Here is a 13,172-nt window from a genome sequence, read left to right on the forward strand (position 1 = left end):
CCTCTGCTGAGTTTATGATTAGCCTCTCTTTTCAAAACTTTGTTCCCTTTCTTGCCCTCCCTTGTACCCATCAGGATTGAGAAGTATCAATGAAAAGAGGGGATGAAACCAAAAAGGGCTTCCCTGGTGGCTCAGACAGTAAAAAAAATCTGCCTGCAATGCAGGAAACCCAGGTTCAGTTGCCTGGGAAATCCCATGGACAGAAGAGCCTGGCAGGCTACAGTCCGTGGGATCGCCAAAAAGGACCCTGTAGCACCTTCTCAAGTACAAAAGACCCTCCACGTTCCCTGTTTTTCTTGTTTGTAGAAATAAGGCTTTAGTCTCCTAGGCCTTCCCTGAGTTCCAAAGATCAGGCATATGCAGTTATTAATTAGGGAAGTGAGACAATGCAGAAACAAAGGAAAAGCAGTAAAGCAAGAAAAGTGATAATAATAGTTCAGTGATAAAATAGAAAGCTAGTTTTTCCTCAAGGGAGGAACATAACAATTATACACCTATGTTTGTGTTGTTTAGCAGAAGCTAAGATCCTTCACCAAAATGAAGGAGGGTGGCCATGAAATAGGAAGGAAGGGGTGAAGGCACAACTTTTATAAGAATGAAATAGTCTTTGAGGATATGACATAAATTGGTTAGAACCAACTAGGTCCAAGATGGTAGAAGATTCTTGACTTCCAGTGGACCTGGAACTTCATTATACACTCACTGTAATACATTATCATCTATATGTAGGGCTGATTCCCTTTGCTGTTCACCTGAAACTATCAAAACATTGTTTGCTAATTGGCTATACTCCAATACAAAATAAAAAGTTACCAAAAAATACATTAACATCTAAATGACACATCCACCAGCACCATTGACAGTTCTGAGGTTAACCATAACAGGATAAAAAGTGGGTGGTGGCCGAATTCCTAGAAATCTCTGCCCCTTCCCCAAAATAGTTGGAATAAGACTCTAGTCATTAGACTATGAAATTACCCAGCCTATATAAACTAACCACGCCATATTTTGGGGCCTCTCACCTTCTCAGATGGCCCACCCTCTGTCTGCGGAAAGTGTTTCTCTCTAAATAAATCCACTCCTTACTTATCACTTTTTCCCTCACTGAATTCTTTCTGTGATGAGACATCAAGAACCTGCACTCAAGTCTGAGAACAGGTGTGTGATCTAAATTAAAAGACCATGGGTTTGGAACTTCCCTGGGAGTCCAGTGGTTGGGACTCCACACTTGTAATGCAGGGGGCACAGATTCAACCCCTGATAGGGGAACTAAGATGCCACACAGTGAGGCAAATAAAAAGACCTTAGATTTGAGTCCCAGTTCGGGTTTTAGCTGGGTTTAAGTCACAGCACATGGGTTTAAGTCCCAAGCTGAGTTGGACAGTTTCAGCTACATGCTGGTCACAGGCACCCCAGTTGATTAAGATTCCTGAACAACCTGTTACCTCACTACCAACCAATCAAAAGAAAGTCATGCACACTGCAGCCCTTATCAGAGATGTTGCCTTTAAAGATCCTTACCTGAAAAGCCTACTGGGGAGTTCAAGTCTTTTGAGCATGAGCTTGGTGCTTTTGTGCATGAGCTTGGTGTTCTGCACATAAAAGTAGTAAATGTGGTACTTTCCTTCACTGCAACCCAGTGTCACAAAATTGGCTTTGCTGTGTGGTGGGTGAGTGGACTCAAGTTCAGTTTAGTAACACACACAAGTGCCCAAGTTCTGTCGGGCAATAGTGAAACTTAAGCCACTTCTCTGGGCTGCCACCTCATTCCCTGTCAGAGAGCAGTCTCTTCCGAAGCAGTTTGACACATTCATAAAGGCAGCTCCTTTCGCTTAAGCATGGGCTTGGTGTCTCAACTCCATTTTCTATGGATCCCACTTTCTATTGCCAGGTTAAGCTTAGCTTCCAGACTCCTCACAAAAGAGCAAGTTTATGGAAGCTTATTCTTCACAGCCATTGTTTATAAAGCACATTTCTGTCAAACAAAAACCTATACTCCTAGAGTTAATTGGAAATAGGTTCCCATAAGAAAAATAAAATTCCTACACTAACTGAGTTGAACTTGTAGGAAGAGAAGGGTTAAGTTGGTGATCAGGATGGCCATAGGCCTATGGCCTGCTGGATTAGGCCTCCTGAGCATTCATTCCTTAGTTTCCACAGCTCATGGAAATTCTGTGATCTATGTGTGCCTACAGACAATACTCAATATCTCCTTGAAAAGTGGAGAAATAAATGAATGAAGTTAAAAATAGAAAAATGAAAGAATCAATACAATACCTTTTGGGAAGTTTTCACTGAGAATATGCCTTTCAATAATGCTTTGAAAATCTCTGCCACCACACATACTACTATTTCTCCTTGGCTCTATCTCATATAATCTCCTGGGTCTATATTTTCCTCTACTAGAATCTTATTTAGTTTTACTATTTTCAAGATCTAATTTGATCTGGCTTTGGTATTATCCTTTCCCATTAGACTGTACGATCATATTGGGGTGAAGAAAGTGTACCACCCACTAACATCTAATAGATTCCAGCTTGAAAATTACAGAAAACCCTTTATTTCTTGGGTTCCTGTGTATGAAAAATAAGTTATTCATCATGGCACAATGGATATGCCATGGCACATGGGCTTTTCAACTAGGATAGACCTAGATTTGAATCTTAGCACTACCATTTACTAGCTGGGGATATTAGGCACATTACTTCACTTAACATGTAGGAAAATGAGCAATTTCCCCCAAGAAGTTGTTCTGTAATTGAGCACAACACTATGCTGGCTTCCTGGAACAGATACCTCCCTGGTATCCTCTGCTTTCACTCTTCCCTAGATAAAAATATTTGATGCTCATTTCCTGAGTTGTTTTACAGATGTTAAGAACCTTGCACCAAGTGGAAGATGTTAACTACTTAATGACCATTGCCCCCCAGGTCTACTGGATCCTAAGGATTTAACTCCTGTGGCACAGCCTGGTTAACTCACTATTAACCAATCAGAGAATTGTGCGCAAGCTGTTCACATACCCTAGGGTGCCCCTCTCTCCCTCATGTTGCCTTTAAAAATGCTTTCCTGAAACCCACTGGGGAGTTTGGGTGTTTCAAACATAAGCTGCCTTGGCTTCCTTGCCTGGTGCCCTGCAATAAACACCATACTTTCCTTCACCACAATGTGATGCCAATAGGTAGGCTTTACTGAGCATGGGTGAGCAGACCCAAGTTTGGTTCAGTAAAATTCCTGAAGATCAAATGAGATAAATAAATCTAACTTTGTCTAGCTTAATGCCTCGCACATGGTAGGTACTCAATACAAGGTAGCTATTATCTTAATATCTTAACATTTGTGTAGCACATTCCATCTTACAAAGTATTCTGCCATACTTCCTTTTACTCATTTCATACATATAAAACACACACACACAAATATCTATCAGACATTGATGCCCTAAGACTCAAGTTCAGCTAGAGCTTCTCTTTAGGCACTTGATGTTACAGAGTTCTGCTCACTGCACGATAGGTCAATGAACCCAAGAGACGAGGTGCTGAGGCAAGGAAAACAACTTTATTCGGAAAACCTGCTTACCAAGAAGATGGCAAACTAATATCTCAAAAAACCATCTTGTCAGGGTCTGGATGCCAGGTTTTTTCATAGAGCCAGAGCGAGAGTGAAAAACAATGAGGAACTGAAGTCAAAAGGCAGAACAGAGAGGGAGAGGCAGTGAAGAAATAAAGTTAAAACGGTCCTCAGTGTGCATGTAAAGTCACATTAGTTGTGTCTGACTCTGCTACTCTATGGATGGTAGCTCTCCGAGTACCTCTGTCCATGGGATTCTCCAGGCAAGAATATTGGAGTGGGTTCCCATTTCTTTCTTCAAGGGGATTGAACCTGCATCTCTTAAGTCTTGTGCATTGGCGGGTGTGTTCTTTATCACTAGTACCACCTGGGAAGCCCCCCCAAAAGGGTCTTAAGTCTTGCAAAACATTTCAGGGCAGTGCCAGCCTTTGGAAAGGGGTGTGTTAATCTCTTCTTTTTTTTTGTAGTCATTCACAGCTGCACTGGGTCAGGTTATCTCATTATGAGCTGAACAAAGGAACTTTAGTTTAACAGTAGGCAGAGAGGCAGGGTCCTTTGAGGCAGGCCATTATGTATGATTATAATAACAAAGCAATGAAAAAAAGTCAAAGAACCAGAATTGGGTCAGAATTGGGTCATCTCTGCAACACTGACTATTCACCTTGGATGTAAGCTTCCATGCTTCCTGTCCTTCCAGAAGCCAGACTATTTACCCAAAGATTTCTTTCCTGGACTTCTATTGAGTAAGTACTAAATATGTAAGTTGTTGTTTTAGTCGCTAGTCAGTTCAGTTCAGTTCAGTTCACTCAGTCGTGTTCGACTCTTTGTGACCCCATGGACTGCAATACACCGGGCTTCCCTGTCCATCACCAACCCCTGGAGCTTGTTCAAACTCATGTCCATTGAGCTGGTGATGCCATCCAACTATCTCATCCTCTGTAATCCCCTTTCCCTCCTGCCTTCAATCTTTCCCAGTATCAGTCTTTTCAGATGAGTCAGTTCTTTGCATCAGGTGGCCAGTGTATCAGAGTTTCAGCTTCAGCATCAGTCCTTCCAATGAATATTCAGGACTGATTTCCTTTAGGACTGACTGGTTGGATCTCCTTGCAGTTCAAGGGACTCTCAAGAGTCTTCTCCAACACCACAGTTCAAAAGCGTTAATTCTTTGGCGCTCAGCTCTCTTTATAGACCAAATCTCATATCCATACATGACTACTGGAAAAACCATAGCTTTGACTAATGGACATTTGTTGGCAAAGTAATGTCTCTGCTTTTTTTAACATACTGTCTAGGTTGGTCATAGCTTTTCTTCCAAGGAGCAAGCGTCTTTTAATTTCATGGCTGCAGTCACCATCTGTAGTGATTTGGGAGCCCAAGAAAATAAAGTCTGTCACTGTTCCCACTGTTTCTCCATCTATTTGCCATGGAGTGATGGGACCAGATGCCATGATCTTAGTTTTTTGAATGTTGAGTTTTAAGCCAACTTTTTCACTCTTCTTTTTCTAGTTGCTATGTCCAACTCTTTTGCTATCTCATGGACACAAGGCCTGCCAGGCTCCTCAGTCCATGAGATTCTCCAGGCAAGAATACTGGAGTGGGTTGCCATTTCCTTCTCCAGGGGTCTTCCTGACCCAGGGATTGGATCCACATCCCCTGCATTTGCGGGTTCTCTACCACTGAGTGGATTCTCTACCTGGGAAGCTCAAGCAAGTTAAAGGGGTGATTAAATTCTAACAATAGGCTGTTTCCTTAGCATTTCTTAGTTCAGAGATACATTTGCTAGTTTTCCTGAGTTATTTAGAGGGAAGATTTTGAGTTGGGGTAATTTGTATATTTGTTCAACTTTTGCAGACCCTGAAACTCTTAAGACATGTGTGCGTGTTAACTCACTCAGTTGTGTCTGACCCTTTGCAACCCTATAGACTGGAGCCCACCAGGCTCCTCTGTCCATGGGATTCTCCAGGCAAAAATGCTGGAGTTGGTTGCCATTTCCTTCTCCAGAGGATCTTTCTGGCAGAGGGATCAAACCCACATCTCTTATGTCTCCCACATTGCGGGCAGATTCTTTGCTGTCTGAGCCACCAGGGAAGCCCCTTAAGACATGGCACATTCCCAAACCAAGAAATGTACCCGTAAGTCTGGCCTAGCTCAGAGGTGTAGTGGGAAGAGGCATAAGGCCATTTAAAGGCACTTTGCTGTTAAATTGCATCTGTGAAAAACAAAGTGATTATTTTTCAAAAAAATAATTGTAGGGCAGACAAAAAATGATGCCTGCCATTTCAGTAAACAATGAATGTTGCCTGCCATCAAGCCATCAGCCAATGCAGCCAATCCCTGCCCCAAGGGTGCACCCTGAGGGGAATTCAAGATGGAGATAATCTGGATACTGGCCCTAGATAGTTAAAGATGCATATCAAAGGAATAATTTCAATGAGCCCAGACTCTTACCTCTTCCCATACATAGAAAAAACACTAAAATCATTAACTTTAGATGTCTGGTTTGTGCAATTAGCAGTCATCCTTTGAAGTTCCACTACATGTTTTGTTTTGTTTTTCAAACACTTATTTTGAAAAACACCCATTTTTCAAAAAAACCTATACATCCTGGCTCCTCCCTTACCTCTTTGGAAAAGTTCCTCAGAGTTCTCTGAGAGGCTGTCTATAGTGCTCAGTAAATTCCCAAAATAAAACATAATGCACAACTTTTAGATTGTATGGGGTTTTTTTTTTCAGTTGATAGTAGACTGTACTAATTGCAGTGTGTATTAATTGTTTTTTCTACTGATGTATCCTTAGCACTTAGAATGATGCCTGGCACATAGCAGGCACTCAGTGAGTATTTGTTCAATGAATATGATAGTTCAACCACTGAAAGCCAACAGTATTCCCTCAATATAATCTAGTGGGTAGGAGGGTGGGTTGGGGGGAGTTGGGGCAAGTTTGGAAAGTTATTATAGCTTGAGAGTCTTCCAAGTCCTATCACAGACTGTTTATCACAGAGCCAAGATTTGCTCCCCCAAATGCCTGACCCTCTGGGCCTGAGCCCAGATCTGATTTAAGGATCTAGTCTAGTCTGGTGTTAGTCACTCAGTCGTGTCTGACTCTTTGCGACCCCATGGACTGTTGCCCACCAGGCTCCTCTGTCCATGGGATTCTCCAGGCAAGAATACTGGAGTGGGTTGCCATTTCCTTCTCCAGGGGATCTTCCCAACCCAGGAATCAAACCCGGGTCTCCTGCATGGCAGGCAGATTCTTTACCAACTGAGTCACCAGGAGGCTCTGTTTAAGGATTTGAATTCCCCTAATCTCTTTCCTCAGAAAATATATATTATGGGCAGTCAATAAACTCTGGCCAGATCAACTAGGCAAACGTGTGATGAACAAATATGAAAGTTTAGTAAGAGTAAGAACCCCAGGCTAAAAGTCAGGTACCCTGACTATATGATCTTAGAAAAGTCATTCTATCTCTACTGGCTTCAGTTTCCTCCCCTCTTAAATAAGGGCTTCTCAGGTGGTGCTAGTGCTAAAGGATCTGCCTGCCAATACAGGAGACGCAAGAGATGTGGGTTCGATCCCTGGGTCAGGAAGATCCTCTGAAGTAGGAAATGGCAACACACTCCAGTATTCTTGCCTGGAAAGTTCCATGGGCAGAAAAGCCTGGTGGACTACAGTCCATGGGTCACAAGGAGTCAGACACAACTGAGCATGCACACAAGCACCTCTTAAATAACGGCAAATGGCCACTCTATTCACCACAAAGTGTTGTTTGGAAGAGGTGACAACCTGTAAAGACACAGCCAAAGATTTTCTTAAAGCCCTACTCTGCCAAAAACTGAATTTGTGATCTCACTATAGTGGTCCTGACGTGCCATGTATCAATAGCTCTGTGGAATGTGCAGTTTATTTCTAGGGTACCTGATGGTCTGAATGGTGGGACTGATACACATTGCAGGGGATATAGATACATATGACATTTTTCCAACAACAAGATCTATTTTTGAATGAAAAATTCTTCTCTTGAAGTGAGAGGCTCTCCATATGCTCAGCCTCCCTGTGAGTAGCCAAAGGCTTTATTGCAAAAATGAATACTCCATGTTAATGTTGTGCCATCTTGCTCTCTTACACCAAGAGGCATGTTTATCTCCTTATCACTGCTTCATGGATTTCTGCAAACATTTCTGTGCCAGTCATGGCTATAGTCATTTCCTCCAGCAAGTTAGAGGTCTGCTGCTTTTTCCCTTCTTCAGTGTGTGTTTTACAATTTTTTTTCTAAATACTAAATGTGCTTGGCATTTTATTTTACTTTGCTTTCCATTTAGAACTGTCATCTTGTCTCCATCAAACCGAGACTACTTTTGCCTTCAAAACACTGCTTAAAATTTATCTCTGCAGAATCTTTAATCCATTAACAAAGATTGAGTAAGCACTCGCTCAAGGTAAGCCCTGTAGGGGTTGAGACAAGGTCCCGCCCTATGAAGAGCAGCAACTGTAATCTGGGGAAAATGAGACCCTCATACAGAATGGTGGAAGAATTAGCAATTGTGATTGGCATATTCTAAATGCTAGAGGAATTGTATAGACAGAGTCTCCTGGTTGAGAACAGTGCGGGCAGGTGGGGGGTCGAGGGGGGGATATGTGGAGTTGAGCTGGGCCTTGAAAAATGTGCTGATTTTGAATAGGCAAAGGGGAGGGACAGGATATTAGAAGGAGGAAGAGGAAGTAATGTCAGCAAAAGGCATTGAGGCAGGAATGTATACGTTTGTTCCCGGACAATGAGAGACACAGTTATGCAGACAGAATTTTGTCAAAGCCTAGCAACAGCATGGCTGGAATGGTAGTAGTGTTAGTCACTCAGTAATGTCTGATTTTTTGTGACCCCATGGACTGTAGCCCACCAGGCTCCTCTGCCCATGGAATTCTCCAGGTAAGAGTACTGGAGTGGGTTGCCTTTCCCTTCTCCAGAGGATCTTCCAGACCCAGGGATTGAACCCAGATCTCCTGCATTGCAGGCAGATTCTTTACTATCTGAGTCCTGCTTTAGGGCCAGATTGAAGGGCTTTGGATGTTGGGCATTCTGTTACTGTTCTGCAGTTAGCTGATGGGAAGCTATTTAGGCTTACTATACAGAAGAAGGACCCTGGAAACCAAATTTAAGCACATTCATCTAATCATAGTATACAGAATGTCCTTGGAGTTGGAGCAAAAGGGTGGTAGTGGCAGCAGCCAGCCTCGTGGGAGAAGAAACAATGACTTCCATCTGGTTTATAACTCTATCACCCAGGAATCTCATAGTTTCTGCCTGTCTGTCTCTATAAAGCTGAATTTTGGATCTATCTGCCAGTAGGCAAGCGCTAAGGTTTAGAATGGAATATGGAATGTTTGAACCAATCAGATCTGTATTCAAATTCAGACACTGCCACTTAGTTGTTTTGTTAATTTGGACTGGTCATTTAAACTGTCTGGAAAAGGCCTCAGTTTCCTCATCTGTGAAAGGTCATAATACCAACTTCACATAGAAGTTAATGAGAAAGGCTGACACAGGAGATAGAGGTTCAGCCAGTGTTCTTTCCCTTCCTGATCCACTCCTATAATTAGCTGTGTGGCTCTTTCTTTTTCTCTGGGGGCGTTGCCGTATGTAAAATGAAAGAGCTGTTCCTTTCTGCTTTACTGTACTGGAAGAAATGCCCTTGACTATCCACAAACCCATCTCACTAGTTCTCCTTTCTTTCTCCTCTTAATCAACCAGGGAAGGAATTCAATCATTTCTTCGATAAATATTTATTGAAGAAGAGAGTCTATTGTGTCAGGTATTGCTCTTGGTCTGGTAGATAAAACAGTGAAGAAAAACACAGCCAAGGAAGGCGACAGAGAGTGATGGGAAATGAGCCAGGGAAAGATTCTCTAACAAGGTGACATCTAAGAAGAGACATGGGAGAAGTGAGGGAGAAGCCATACAGTTAGCTGGGAGAATAGCATTCCAGACTAAAAGAAATATAGGTTAAAAGACTCTTAACTGAGGGCATGCTTTTCGAGTTCAAGGAACAGCAAAGGGGTCAATGTGTTTGGAGTAGAGTGCAAGGAGAATAGTAGTGGGAGGAGAGATGGCCAGCAATCAGATCATGTAGGGCCTTGCAGGCCAAGGTAAAGACTCTGAGAGAGAAAGGGAGCCATTGGAGGATTTTGGGCCGGTAAAAGGATCTGACTTGATATTTTAACAGAAAGTTTCTTACTATAGGGTAAGGAATAGATTGTAGAGTGGCAAGGACAAAAGTAAAAACTTGGAGACCTGAGAGAAGGCTAAAGTAGTAATCCAGTGAGAAAGCATGAGTGTTTGGACTGGGGTGGTAACCAAAAGATGGTAAGAAATGGTAAGGTTCTGGGTCTATTTTAAAGGCAGAACTTACAGGATTCACTGACACATTGGATGTGGGGTATTCAAAAAGAGAGGATTCGAGGATGACTTCAAAGTTTCTGTCTTGAGCAATGAGAAGATGGAGCTGCCATTTGCTGAGGTACAGAAAATCAAGGAATAAACACATTTGGGAGAAGAAGAGTTTTGCTTTTGGTCATACTGAGTGTAAGATGTCTACTAGATAGCCAAGTGGGCTCCATGGTGGCTCAGATGGTAAAGAATCTGCCTGCAATGCAAGAGACCCGGGTTTGATCCCTGGGTTGGGAAAATCCCCTAGAGAAGGGAATGACTACCCATTCCAGGATTCTTGCCTGGAGAATTCCATGGACAGAGGAGCCTGATGGGCTACAGTCTATGGAGTTGCAGAGTCAGACACGACAGAGTGACTAACACTTTCACTTTTCATTTCACAGACATCCAAATGGAAACAGAGAGGAGGAAGCTGGATACAATTTGGAGTCAAGAGTTGGTAAGAGGGTGGTGTGAATATCTGAAACTTCAAGAATACAAAATGAGGGCAGACATTTGGCAAGGGCAAAGAATGTAGATGCTTTTCTGCATTTCTACTATATTCTTGAGAACTGTTAAATGTTTTCCTTCTCATTTCTTTTTGCTGGAAGTCTCTTAGCAGAGACTAACATTTATTGTGCATTTATTAGGTGTCAGACACTTGGACATAGAGCATCGCATTTCAGCATAGTTATCTTACTAAGTATAGGTTGTCATCTCCATTTTACAGATAGGAAAACTGAAGCTCTGCAAGACAGGCAAAAATCACTTGTCCTAAGTCACATAGCTGGTAAATGAATACACTGGGATTCAAATCAGGATAAGACCTAAGCCCACAGTCTTCCCAACTGTCTATCTGCTTGTCACTGAATGGGTCATAGAGTCAACTCTGTGATCTCTATGGCAGTGATTTGTTCTGTGTATTAACCAGAGCTAAGAGGTATTTAATAACCAGTCCCTGTCCAACTCCTTAGCATCTTCTGCCCAATTGGTGAGGGTTCAGAGGTGGTCAACTTATTTTGAATACTATTTAGATATTGCCAACTAATATTTTTTTTTTAATATTTGTTGTTGTTCAGTTGCTTAGTCATGTCCAACTCTTTGAGACCCTATGGACTGCAGCACACTAGGTATCCCTGTATTTCACTATCTTCTGGAGTTTGCTCAAACTCATATCCGTTGAATCAGTGATCCCATCCAACCATCATATCCTCTGTTGCCCCCTTCTCCTTCTGCCTTCAACCTTTCCCAGCATCGGGGTCTTTTGCAGTGAGTCAGCTCTTTGCATCAGGTGGCCAAAGTATTGGAGCTTCAGCTTCAACATTAGTCCTTCCAATGAATATGCAGGGTTGATTTCCTTTAGGATTGACTGGTTTGATCTTGCAGTCCAAGGGACTCTCAAGAGTCTTCTCCAGCACCACAGTTCAAAAGCATCAATTCTTTGGCACTCAGCCTTCTTTATGGTCCAGCTCTCATATCCATACATGACTACTGGAGAAACCATACCTTTGACTATATGGACCTTTTTAATATTGGGCCCAGGTAAATAAAATTAGGAAGAGAAATTTGATGGGACAGAAAGCCAATCAGGTACTACAAACCAATTATTTTTGAATTTCTGGATTATTCACACAGTGGTACAAATAAAGAGGATAATTGCACAAATGTCATTTGGTTCTATTTCCTTTATATCTTTTGATAGTGTATCATACAGCTCTGTACACAGTAGTAGCTTCATAAGTAGTACTGACAGGCATCCTTTGGCCCAGTTTCATTTTCGGAACTCTAGGCAGTCTGGGTTACCATAGCAGATGTCATGCTCCATTCATTTGACAAACAGTACTGGTATCTACTATGTGTTACATGCTATGCTTTGTACGGAGACTACCAAAATGGAAAGGACATGGTTTTTACTATCAAGTTGTTCACAGGTTAGTGGTGAGAAAGCCTGTGGATAAAACAATATGATGTGGTCAGAGATATCATCACATCAGGGTGCAGTGAAAGGAAAAATGGAAATCTGTTTGGAATGAGTTGTGGGGCCATACCAGAGGGAACAAATGTTGTGATTCTTGAAAAATATATCAGTTTTCTAAGGCAGGGGCATTCCTAGCAAAGAAACCAGCTTGTTCAAGTGCGGGATGTGTCAGTGATTTTAGGATTGCAGGAGTATGGATTCTTTGTAGGATGGAGGAAGATGAGGTTGGAAAGGGCATGCTAAGGAGCTGACATCTTGTATTCTGGAGTACATGGGGCCAGACAGGTAAGGTAAATGGGTGACAAGCACAGTAATGGAGACTAAAGGAAGGAGTTGGGGAATGACTGTGTGGAGCTTGATTGCTCATTCTTATCTCAAGGGGGCAGTTCTAGCTGACTGTAGCCATATGGGAATGTGGATCCAGTGTTAGGATGCTTTAAGGAAATAGGGTTTTTTTTAAAATGTGAATCTCCTGATTTCTGTATCCTGGCAATTATTTTTCTTTAATCCAAAGTTTTAACCAACACTGCTCCAAACACAACACATCTGTTGACTGGATGTAACCTGCAGGCTATCATTTTGAGACCTGTGCTGTAGGGGATAGGGTACTTATGGAAGCATAGAAACTAACAGAGTTAACACTTCAAAACACTTTTAAAAAGTAACCATGTACATTTCTCACTGGGTTGCCCCATTCCAATATTTCTACTGCATAAGAACATATGAAGCCATATGTTCTTCTGAGGAACCAAAGTGAGGTTCTAGATCAAATGCAATTTGCAGGACTTCTGAAGGCAATGGTGCAACCCAGGGTTTCAGTCAAGCTTCAGAAAGCCTGGTAGAACATGGTAAATTGAGACCAGTAAAACCCCTGAGCACAACAATCACTCTCAGGAGTAGCTGTTATTTGTTCTTTTTTCACTTTAGGGGGAGAAGAAGCAGCCACTTTGAACCCTTTATGTATGCAACCAAGTCAAAATGTCAGTGACATCACAGATAAAACACAATATTATAGCTGTTTAAGTTTAAACTTTCATTTTATAGTTGGAGAAACTAAGGTACCCCAAAACAGTGACTTGCTCAGAGTGACCCAGCAAACCAGTGTCAGGGTCAGGTCTACTGGTTTCTAGTCTAGTATTCTTTCTAATAATTCTGGGCTGTAATAATTAAGGTAAATCAGCCTGGCAGTTCCCCCAGCCAGCA

At 42.1% G+C, this 13,172-nt stretch overlaps 1 protein-coding gene across 1 annotated transcript in view; it reads left to right on the forward strand.

Moving 5' to 3' along the window:
• The first annotated feature begins 8,331 nt into the window (after positions 1-8,331).
• The window catches only part of EDA (ectodysplasin A), a 365,424-nt gene continuing 360,583 nt past the window's right edge, over positions 8,332-13,172 (forward strand). The window contains exons 1-2 of the mRNA XM_060408156.1: positions 8,332-8,494; positions 10,396-10,451. Coding sequence (XP_060264139.1) covers positions 10,404-10,451 — 48 coding nt within the window. The 5' untranslated portion in view covers positions 8,332-8,494; positions 10,396-10,403. The remainder of the gene's footprint in view (positions 8,495-10,395; positions 10,452-13,172) is intronic.

The sequence above is a fragment of the Ovis aries genome, chromosome X, assembly GCF_016772045.2.
Source record: "Ovis aries strain OAR_USU_Benz2616 breed Rambouillet chromosome X, ARS-UI_Ramb_v3.0, whole genome shotgun sequence".
NCBI classification, from domain to species: Eukaryota; Metazoa; Chordata; class Mammalia; order Artiodactyla; family Bovidae; genus Ovis; species Ovis aries.